The sequence below is a fragment of the Anabrus simplex genome, chromosome 14 (assembly GCF_040414725.1).
Source record: "Anabrus simplex isolate iqAnaSimp1 chromosome 14, ASM4041472v1, whole genome shotgun sequence".
NCBI classification, from domain to species: Eukaryota; Metazoa; Arthropoda; class Insecta; order Orthoptera; family Tettigoniidae; genus Anabrus; species Anabrus simplex.
Genome location: NC_090278.1, coordinates 69,409,676 through 69,421,935, shown reverse-complemented (window position 1 = coordinate 69,421,935; position 12,260 = coordinate 69,409,676). Strand labels below are relative to the sequence as shown.

Genomic DNA, 12,260 nt, shown 5'->3' with positions numbered 1-12,260 from the left:
TTCACCACTGTCAGGACTTGAGTACACTCGTGTTCACGAGACTTGTACATTCAGAGACATCTGCTGCTATTTTCTCGAACTAACTGGTAGTCAAGGCTGATAGTATCTCGGTATATATGGAGTGGTGCACACTGCGGACCTTTCTCTCCCTCCTCGTGATTATGATTTCAGATTCTCTACTGTCATTTGTGTCATGTTATTGTGTTTAGCCTTCCTTTGTGCTTTCAAGTTAACTTGTTTATCACACATAGCTGGAACAAGATTTAGTCGTACAGTAGTCTTACATTGGGTACGAAGAGCTTACTGTCTTATTTTGTGTTTAGGTTCATGCTGTGATGAGGCCGCTACTGCTAACGCTGGGAGATTATCGCAACCTCACGTTAAATGGAACAAAGAGATTGGCCTATCTTACTGTTCTCTTTCCACCTATCTTCAATGCCAAGCTGTTGGAGCAAATGTTGCAGCACCTCAAGAAATTACTTGAACTGACCATTGTCTCTCATAAGTGTAAGTCTCATGCCTCAGTAAGGCATCTACCATTTAACTGGTAAAGGAATTTTTCATTGATTTTATTACAGTTACAGTCATGGTGCTGCTCAGTTAACAATTAGGGGCTGCAAATTACTTGCAGTAGGACTCTAAAAGTTGAATGATTCCAGGGTATATCAGAACAGTATAATACAGGGTGGTCAGAAACAATGTAAACTGGGTCATCATCATCGTCATCATCAATGTCCCACTCCAGTCGCCCGGGTGTGGTTAACAAGCCTCCTCCACTCTCTTCTGCCCTTCCACTTCTCCTGCTGCATTACTTCCGCCACATCCAATCCAGCTTCTCTAATGTCCTTTCAAATCTGGTCCATCCACTTCCTTCTCGGTCTTCTAACTGGTCTCTTTCGCTTCACTTCTCTTTCCAATTCCCTTCTTGCTACCCATTCCTTTCCCATTCATTTTACATGTCCGAACCATGTCAGTCTTGCTTTCTGTATGTTCTGTACTAACGATTCTATATTTAGCTCGTCTCTGATTTTAATATTTTGAATTTTATTTTGAACTGGGTACGGTACGGTTTTTTGGGGACCAAAAAAATGTAAAGAGCAAATGTGCTAAAAATGAAAAACAATCACACTGTTAAATTTAAGGTTAGGTTCAAACGTAAAAAGAATTACGACGAAAACAAAGAAACAATTGTTTACAATTATAATTATTGAAATAAATTAAGAAACAACAATAATAATAATAATAATAATAATAATAATAATAATAAATATAATCAGGAAACCAGACAACAGGTTATATCACTACAGCAAATAGCACAGAAAATCGGTCTTGGAATATCTTTTGAAAAGACAGTAATCATGTTAACTGACCCACCACTCATAAACAAAATTGCCATAGGAAACCAAGAAAAACAAAATTGTAGAAAAATTTAAATATCTGGGAGAAATCATAACATATAACCTCAATGAAAAGCCAACATGGCATAACAGAATAAATAAATTGACCAGAGCACAATGTGTCGCCAAGAATACCTACAACAAAAACGGCCTGTCAATAGCAACAAAACTAAAACACTACAAAACAGTCACTCGACCAGAAAGTGAAACTATCTTCAAAACAACGTACACTGTACAAATAGACAAAATACTCTAAGATAGAGGGGAGGAATCATTTGAACGTGCATCAACAAATCATACCAAAAAGATGGACACTCGAGAGTAGCTTCTAACGAAACATTCTACAAGGAAATAGAACCATTAATGAGCACAATGAGGAAGAAACACATTTCATTTTTTGGACATCTAATCAGGACACCAGAGAACAGGATCGTCAGGAGAATAATAGAAAAATTATGGAATAGTGAGGGCAACATTAAGTGGATTACAGAAATCAAGGAAGATATGGGTGAACTACAAATTACATTGGAAGACCTAAGAAACAAAACTGACAAAATCAGGAAACTCACAGGCAAGCAAACCAGAATCAACAAACAGACAATAGGAGGGTGATTTCCGATGAAGAAAGAAAGATAAAATCAGAGAGAACGAAGAAGTACTGAGCTGACAGGAAACTGAAAAATTCTTTGTATAAAGTTGGCTAGAGTGGTCGAATGAAGGCCATAAAATGTAAATAAATATATAAATAAAATAATAACAGTCAATAATAGACACAATGCGGAAAAGGAGAGTTGCATTTTTCTGTCACATATCAAGACTACCAGAAACCAGGGTACTGAAACATCTTTCCAACTACTTTTGGGAAAGTAAAACCAAGAATAATTGGTTCAAAGAAGTCCAAGATGATTTAGATGAATTAGGCTTGAGAATGCAGCAAATTGAAGACCGAGAAGAGAAGAGGATCCTGAGAAACGGAGACTTGAGACTTACAACTAAAAACTTTTACACGCAAACAGTACACCATTACTAACGACGAAAGGGCAGCCAGGTCGGAAAGAATGAAGTAGTTTTGGGAGCAGAAGAAAAAACATAAGTCAAATTTGTAGCTAATACTCTTAAGACTTAAATGTATATAAATTGATTAAAGTGTTCCAATGTGGGCGTAAAATAATTAAAAAATAATACATTTTAAGGGCAGCGACATAGTAAAACACCAAGGAGAAACGTTGTCAGAGATGCAAACTATACACGTTCCTTACAGTTATGTTTAAAGTTATCGTAGGAATGTCCAGCATCTGGGCGATACACACGCGTTTCATGTGTGGAGTAGCATCCACTCTCTCAATAAACTTTAATTTTTCATCATTTGTAAACTGTCTAGCTTTCTCTTCCGTAACTGAATGTCCTGCAAACCACTATGCATAAGTACAGTAGGCTTAATTTATGAATGTTGTTACAGAATTCACATATGAATATAAAAATAAACACCAGCACATCACACGAGTTACTGTTGCGCGATCTATACGAACATGCCTACAACAAAGACTGGCTTACCGGGTGAACTGGCCATGCGGTTAGGGGCGCGCAGCTGTGTGCTTGCATCCGGAAGATAGTGGGTTGGAACCCCATTGTCGGCAGCCCTGAAGATGGTTTTCCGTGATTTCCCATTTTGACACCAGGCCGGAAAGAATGAAGTAGTTTTGGGAGCAGTAGAAAAAACATTCCTAGTCTTTCCCATCCCATCATCGCCATAAGACCTATCTGTGTCGGTGTGACGGAAAAAAAATAAAATAATAAAAAATAGACTGGCTTGAGATTGACGCTCCCTGCAGCTGTAGGCCGATACGCTAGGGCCATGAAATTAACTTCTCTACCAAATCCTTACCCAGGCTAGTCGTCGCTGGCACATCGTGCGCGACACATGGTTGGGCTCGCTAATTTAAATTTCTTATGGTGGGAGTTATGAATGTACTAAAGAGTGACCCAAATGTGATATCCAGGTTTCTGTAGCATGTATTTAATAGGACATGGACTGGGACTTTGGAATAATGAAGTAATAGCCAGGGAAACGCGCTAGCAGGGGTTGTCTTAACCAGATTTGACAGTAAATGAATGAGAGAGTGTCTGTCATACTGATAAATTATTTGAAAAAAGTTGATATCTTACACCGTAGTCATTTTTTTTCAGCTGTAAAAGTTTGCCCATTGAAGCACTTTGCAGGTGAATTCAAATGGACTGTGCAAGGCAGTGTTGCTAAAACAGCACGTAGCTTAAGACGGCTTGAGAGCCCGAGAAATCAGCATCTAAAACAAACACAACACAGGTTTCAGCCGGTGTCACCATACTGTACTTGCTATAGCACAATCCTGTCTGCTTGGAGGTCTGTGTTCCAATCCCTCCCTTGACAAAGTTTTTTCTTCGATTGGTCTGCTAAAGCTGGTCGTAAGCCACGTGTAGATTTAGCAACACTGTCTTGCAAAGCCCATTTGAATTCACCTGTGAAGGTATCTGATTGGCAAAAATCAATCTCTCATAATATGACTACAAGAGGTAGTGAATTATTTTCGTCATGTTATTCATCAGTATGACCAATGCTATTACGCTCATATACTCGGTTCTCGTATTTTCTGGCCACCCTGTATCTTATAATCTTATAATTAGGCTGCCTGCATGTCAATTTTGATGTTCCGTTTTACTCTACCAGATTGCAGAGAAACTGATCTCTTTGCGCGATCTTCGGCTGAAATTTTAGTGAATTTTGTTGGGTAAGCACCAAGTATGTCATCAGAGATCTTTTACATGCCGACCTCGTGTAACAGACTGCCAGGTTTGAACTTGCAACCGTGGGAACTTTAGATGAAATTCTAACACTGATCTACAGAGGGATGATGATGATGATGATGATGATGATGATGATGATGATATTACAGTAGAGTCTCTTAACTCGTGGTAGACAAGACGAACTATAGAAAAACTCTTGACTCAAAATCACACAAAAAACTTGTGTACATGTAAAACTTCAGTTATGTTAAACATTACAGTACAGTAGTTTAGGAAGCAACTTTCATGTTGCTTTATGCTAAAAAATTGTCAAGCTTTTTTGAAAAAAAAAAAAAAAAATCTCCTAAGTTGAACATTGTAAGGCCTATTTCAGTAATGATGAAAACAAAACTGTACATTTTGTTTTCAAAATTGTTTTTGTCAAGTCTTCTGTTTTAACGAACTGCAGTGTTGTGTTACCGTCTAAACAGCAGGTCATCCATCTGGATCACCTCGGGCTGTAGTTTGACATAATGCATAGCTGCCCCTAGTGCATTGTGTCAGTAATTATGACTCATCGGCGATAAAGTATCTGTCACATCCTCGTCACTTCCACACTGTGTTCGTGCAGTCATATTTTTTTTGATAGGGGCATCTGTAATTTCCAGCTGTTCATCACCCTTTAGCTGCTCCGTGATGTCCGTCTTGATGGTGCTTTTACAACCTGGAAGTCTTTTAATTAAGAAGGTTAAACAAGGGCTGGTTGTCTTGGTCGTTGTTTCCTCCTTACATTCTGCACCTTCTATGTTCAAAATTTTATTCCATGACTTAAGGGCCCCAGTCCTGTGAAGACCACAGTAAAGTAGTAGAAAATCATATTTTTGCCATCATAATTTGGATAGAAATGTGCAGCCTTAGAACATCGCAAGAAATAACCTGTCATACAAAATTAACCACATAACCAGTAACCAATAAGCGAATAACAATCTTCAGTATCCATTCATTGCACATGATAATTTTTGTCCACCTGGAATAAGTATTTCTATCCAAATTATGATGGCAAAACTATCATTTTCCACTACTTTACTGTGGTCTTCATAGACTTGTGCCCTTAACTCCTGAATTCCGCCTTGTATAAGTCACTTGTGCACTGATTACAGACGATTTATCTTTTGTGAATTCAAAATTTTTAGCTCAAATTTACCTGGATATTGAACTATTTGTGGGCTCGAAATACCAAAACTTTACTACATATAGAATTGTAAGAAATTCAGCAAGGCTTCAGGGGAATATTTTATAATAACTTATTCTTTTCTTGTTGTAAGAAGCGTCATTAATCTCAAGTAACATGGTTGCTGTCTTCTCACCCAGACAGCTGTGATTTACTTCCTTTCCAACGCAAGTGAGATTTTTTCAATGCCGAAGTCTGTTTAAAACTGGAGGTCTTGTGGCTGTGCTCATGAAATCAGTGCTGTAAAACTACAAGATAGTTGCTTTATTGTAAGAATGATTTGAATGAAATAGAATAATCAGAATTAAAATAGAAAATTTACTAAGCAAGAATGCATTTCTTCTCCTGGTGTAGGGACTTCATTCTCTGAAGGACATTTCTGTTCACTTTTGTCATTAGTTTCATGATAATTTTACAAATTTGGGGCTGAAAGCCTTGCAGCTAGGCCTCGTAAAATTATGTTTTTCAGCTGTATAATTGCTTTCTGCTGCATTTCAGCTTCTGTAGCCTCAGGCTGCGTAAAGTACGGGGAAAATGAGAAGAAGATCGAGACCATCATCAACATCTTCCACAATATTCCCGCTCACAGTGGCAAGTTCCTGGAGCTGGTCTGCCGTTACATCCTCCAGGCTGAGAAATCTCTTCTGGTAGAAACGAGCTCTCCATTCCGCAATGCCCTCATGAACTACTTGCTCAGGTTCCCTCAAGAGACTGTGGATATGTTCCTTTCAGATCTTAATGTCAAGGTATTGCTTCAAAGCTTTCTCTGCATGCAGATAATTATTTCCTGAATGTTGATAGACGTTGTATACCATATATATGCGAATAATTCCTGCACGCTAATTTTAGAGAGTTGTATTTGTATAGCTCTTTGACAGACACACAAATGTCAGGGTTCTTGGAAGAGGCGCAGACTACCAGTATAGAACCCATGTTTTTAAGATGTCGGCTATGATGGACAGAGCATGTAATGCATTTCATCATTCTATCATTTGACGGACATTAATATGTTGTCCATACCACAGATATTCTCTAAGGTGATGCATGCCATTTTATCAATTCTATATAGAAATACAGTGTGAGATGTTTTATAGAACACAAACACAGGTTAGATTAGTGCTTTCCAAGAAAATGAAAAATGTTCAACCTTAATCTGTTCAGTAAGTCAAGCATATTAAGAGAAAAAATTAGTTTGGAGTTTCTAAAGGGAGCTAAATCAGGTAAGGTGTTAAACAATGATCAACATTGGTCACATACTGCTTAAGAAGTTGAAAAGGATGAAGAGTCATGAGTCGTAAGGCTCAGATATTGGCATATATTTATTATATACAAATAAATAATGAAAACAGCTATGTAAGAAAGAAGTGCGAATGTGTTTTTAACAGTTTGAATTGATGCAAGTTATGTCATCAGTGATGTGTCGGGAGATAGTAGGTTCAAACCCCACTGTCGGCAGCCCTGAAAATGGTTTTCCATGGTTTCCCATTTTCATACCAGGAAAATGCTGGGGCTATACCTTAATTAAGGTCACGGCTGCTTCCTCCCACTCCTAGCCCTTTCCTGTCCCATCATCGCCATAAGACATATATGTGTCGGTGCGACATAAAGGCGACTAGCAAAAAAAAAAAAAAAAAAAAAAGTGATGTGTCGTAACACTTTTGAAAGTCTGCATGTCAAGGTTCCCTTATGGTTTCTTGCTAAGGATAGCAAATGTGTTTGGTACTTGGTTGCCTTCTGCTCGCTGCATCAAATCCAAAGCCATTTCAGGCGTGCCAACTCTCCCGATTTAAGCGGGAGACGCCTTATTTTTGGTGCTTCCTCCCTCTCTTCTGAGCGCAGAAATTTATATCCCGATTTTGAGAACAGATTTAGTATAACTGTATCTTTTGAAAATTCCCAGGTTTTTCCTCAGTCTTTAAGTACCTGGAGGGAATTGATGTTCAGTGGGCACTGGCAGAACAGATGCAATCAGCTGGTGGTGTTCTTAAATATGGCAGAATCTCTAACGTAATGCTTTTTATTTTATCTTCTCCACATAGCAGTGTCGACTGCGAGACCATTTTTTAGCATATTTACAATAGTATTGTATGGACTTGTGACTACGCACATTTATCCTGAACTATATGCATGTGTGTACATAGATTCATCATACGATAAATAAATAAATAAATAAATAAATAAATAAATAAATAAATAAATAAAGCATATTTACAAGGATGAAAACTCAGTTGAGATCGAGTCTTCCTGAAAAAAATTGTGGAAACCTTAAAACCCGTTCAACAAGGCGAGTGCTTTGAGCATAAATGTAGTTCAGAATTTTAGAATAGGCCTAAGGCAGTTACACTGAATATGTAACAATATGTTCTAAAGCTCAGATACGTGCAGTATTTCAGTATTTATAAAATACATACAATATTTCAGTATTTATAAATAAATAAATTAATTAATTAATTAATAAGAGAAATTCCATAATCGAGTAGTATAATCTGGTTAATATTCTTCATAGTTACATCATTGATGAAAATGAAATGGCGTATGGCTTTTAGTGCCGGGAAAGTCTGAGGACAAGTTCGGCTTGCCAGATGCAGGTCTTTTGATTTTACGCCCGTAGGCGACCTACACGTCGTGATGGCGATTAAATGATAATGAAGATGACTCATACACCCAGCCCCCGTGCCAGCAAAATTAACCAATTATGGTTAAAATTCCCGACCCTGCCGGGAATCGAACCCGGGACCCCTGTGGCCAAAGGCCAACACGCTAACCATTTAGCCATGGAACCGGACATATCGTCGATGATGTATTGTAACATGTCGGGATATGCCGCAAAAAACTCCTGATTTTTTACTTTTGAAAGTTGGCAGGTCTGCTATTTGAAGTACGTTATTCTAGCTTCATATGATATTTCAAGACCTCAGTTTTAGTGGTGTACCTCTAGGAAGCTACAGAGTTTCTTGCTAATTGTGATGTATTCACTCCTCTCTAAGGGTATTCATTCATTCATTCATTCATTCATTCATTCATTCAGCTTCCATAAACTGCACAATTGCATATTTTGAAATAAGCCAACAAACTTCTATCAGCAAACACACAGAAACCCGCATGTTCCAACATTACTAGCAATGTATTGAACACATTTTGTTTAACTCTCTTGGTGCCAGGCGGTAGTGCGAGCATCCGCCCTTTAAATTGCCAGAGCCGATCTGGTCGGTCGTTAACAATCCAGTCGGAAGTTGCCAGAGCCGATTACATCGGCCGGCTTAAAATTCTATGATATACATAATTTTGAGGCAACCTATAGTGACGTGCATACTTTTGTTACAACCTGTAGTAAAGGGGCTACACGTTATTGTGTGCCTGGCCTTGGTTTAGCAGTTCTAAGAGGGTGTTATACCTTTCACAATAGTCGTTTCCTGTGTTTACAAATACCGCTAACCAGGCAGTAAGAGATTGCTCCTTGCAGTGAGTGGATTTGTGACAGGAAAATGACATGTTGTTCACGTGATAATTTTTCAGCAGGCATTGATGACAATAAATTAATACAGTATTTAGAACAGTGCGAAGTTAACGCGGATGATTTATCGGATAGCGATACGGAATTTAGTTCAGAGAGTAGCGACGAAATTATACCGGACACGTCCGCGGAATCACCGCAGCTAAAGTTGAGACGGTTAATTGTGTCTAACAGCACTAAGGCTGCTCTGAATATGGTAGTAGATGAAACTAGTGATAACGAATATGATGATGATGATGATGTCTCTGGTGAACATTTTGTGGAAATTTGTCCCAATGAACCCGACAATATTCCTCAAGCTCCTGTCTCCTTCAAGGAAGTTCTTGGACCTAAACATGCCCTACCGTCTGATTCTCCACCCATATTACACTTCAATTTACTTTTCACATATTTTCTGCTAAACCTTATAGTCACATATAGTCCTGTATCATTACCTAAATGCCGGTCCCCGCAGGCCAAGTGTAGCGTGCCTGCCTCTCACCCGGAGGTCATGGGTTCGATTCCTGCCCAGGTCAAGAATTTTCGCCTGGTCCTGAGGGTTGGTTCGAGGTTCACTCAATCTAGGTGACCCTAAGTGATTGCAATTGAGGAGATATCTGAGGGTGAGAGGGCGACCCCGGTCTGGAAAACCAAGAATAATTACTGAGAGGATCCGTCTCACTGACCATGATTCACCTCGTAAACTGTAGGTACTGAACTGAGTAGTGGTCGCTTAGTAGGTCAATACAAATCACGGCTTTAGTGCCATACATTTCTTAATTTCGTAAATTCTGTTTATTGTAATATTATTTTTCTAATATATACTACAACCGAAAACGAGAAACAATTTTTTCTGAAAAAAAAAAACTATAATATCAACTACTATTTTTTACTTATTTAATAATTCAGAATTATTTTAATACTGTGTTGTCCGGCACGTAGAAAAATGTTGTCAGTATTTACCAAACATCGATATATACACGCGAATTTTAACGGCGAGTAAAAATGTCTTGTTTTTATTAGTGACATATGTTTGAATGTTTATTTTTTACGTTTTTATTTTTCTCGTTCAAATTAGTTATTCTATAGAATTGTACATAATTATACATAATTACGTATATTCTTTTGTATCGTAAATTATTTTTTCAAAGTAGATATTGAGAGAGAAAGTGCGAAAATATTTTTCTCTTCCTAAAAATAAACGTTATCGACAACTATAAATCAACAATAAAACGTCTTTGACTCTTTTTTATCACTCCAAACTAGTTTCTTATTCTACGTAGTTGATATGTAGAAAATTGCATGCCGGTATTTGCTATACACCGGTAGATATACGCGAATTTTAAAATACATGTATTCCCACTGAAAACGGCCTGGCACTTTAGAGTAGTAGAGTGGAGGCGGAGCTCTGGCCTCTTCCAGCTGATGGGGAGCGGCCGACCAGATCGGCTCTTGGCTCCAAGAGGGTTAAACTTTCCAGTGTTCATCAGTTCTGTAAATAGCCACAAAATTCATTTTCACACATGCAAAGTTGCGGGTAAAAACGGACTTGAAATAAATTAGCTTGTTGGGACGTTGTCTGTCGTATGAATACTGTCATCCTTGGGAACAAACTTGTTAATGAGGAATGCACTTACGAGATTTCATTGTATATCACAATTGTATATTCTATTTATTGCCACATTTTGAAATTTTTCAACCCTTCAAGTGATAGTCTCATAATGTTGTTTCTTTTGTTAGATTTTAGGTACCTAATTCATTTTTAAAAATAAAGTTTTATTTAACTTCGAAATCATTTAATTCGATGTTGTTCAAATTATTTCTTTGTCTCTACTTATTTATGTGATTATGATAAAACGTTATTGACTCTCTTTCTGTTCTGCAGGATCAACAGTGGAATAGATACTTGGAATTCATGATAAAACATGAAAAGGGGAAACCTCTGCGAGATGTGCTCCAGAAGTCGGTAGGCAAGTTAACATCACTTGCTCTGGCACATCACCAGAATTTAGCCGGTACTGCAGGTAAGAGACTTCAGTATGTTATCACTTGGGTAGGGGAACCTAAAAATTAGTTTAATAATATACTTGAAAATAATCCTAAATAAGATACAAATATAATTTAAAAGTTTTGTTAGAGACAAAAACACCCAGCTGGTTCTCAGTTAATGTAGGTAGTGAGACGGTGAAGTTCCTGTATGGCATTTCGTAACTCATTTGTTATTAATGTGCAACTATGATTGTGGTTAAGATTTTCTCATATAAATAGCATTAAATTTTTAAAAATTAAGTATATCTTAAAATGTTAATATGCTGAAGAAAATATCCAGAATGCTAAAAGAAGAGTGGAATTTCAGCAAAAGAATGAAGAAATTCTGGTAGGAGAAGGAAGGACTAACAAGCAAACCCATTGTTTCCCACGATCCACAGTAGGCCAGACTCTAAAAGAAGAATGCTGAAACTGAGGTGGGTAGATCGGATCACGAACGGATGCGGAATCGATTTGATGAAAGAATGATTTGGTGAAATTTGATCAAAACTAGAGACAAATTGATTGAACACCCTTTGAGACATCCAGGACTTGTTCAGTTTGTTTTTGAGGGAACAGTAGGGGTAGACCAAAGCATTAATATGACATCTGGAGTAGATGTAGGATGTAGTAGACATTAAATTAAAACAGTCACCATGAGACCTATCTGTGTCGGTGCAATGTAAGGCAAATCATAAAGAAAAAAAAAGCTTAGTACAGAATAGGGTGGCATGGAGTGCTAAATCATACCAGCCTATGGACTGATAACCCAAGCCAACAGTTCTTGATGTCACATACAGTAATATTATTGGTATTAAATTGTCTGTGTAATAAAGGATTGGAAGGGAATGCAGTTACAGTCACTTACTGTCACTGTTGGAATGATCCATGCTTCTGTGTTTACATGTTACGTTTGCGCTTGTCTTTTAGCGGACAGAAGCGAGATGCAGTTCATGAGTATCCGTATAACATCTCTTCTCATCAAGTACGATGACCAGTGGCTGTCCTCTCAACACATGCTAATAAAGGCTCTGCGGACCATATGGTGCGATGATAATTATCTGGTAAGTGAGCTCTCTTCATCATTAGCTGCCCAGCAGGTTTACTGTGGTTTGAATCCTGACTACAGTTGAAACTGGTTAAGGCGCCCTCTTTAACGTGTTTCCCTGGTTATTACGCCATTATTCCAAAGTCTCAGTCCATGTCCTACTAAATACGTGTTCAAAAAACCCGAATAAAATTCGTTACTCTTTAATACGTTTGTAACTCCAGTCATAAGGAATTTAAATTAATGTTCCCAGCCCCGTTGCATGCACGATGCATCAGCGACAGCTGGTCTGGGTAAGGTTTG

At 38.0% G+C, this 12,260-nt stretch overlaps 1 protein-coding gene across 1 annotated transcript in view; it reads left to right on the top strand.

The window, feature by feature from the left end:
• The window catches only part of Nipped-A (Transcription-associated protein Nipped-A), a 347,371-nt gene that overhangs the window by 108,634 nt on the left and 226,477 nt on the right, over window positions 1-12,260 (top strand). Inside the window, exons 26-29 of the mRNA XM_067157840.2 lie at window positions 324-507; window positions 5,887-6,134; window positions 10,767-10,905; window positions 11,840-11,973. Of these exons, the coding sequence (XP_067013941.2) occupies window positions 324-507; window positions 5,887-6,134; window positions 10,767-10,905; window positions 11,840-11,973 (705 nt within the window). The remainder of the gene's footprint in view (window positions 1-323; window positions 508-5,886; window positions 6,135-10,766; window positions 10,906-11,839; window positions 11,974-12,260) is intronic.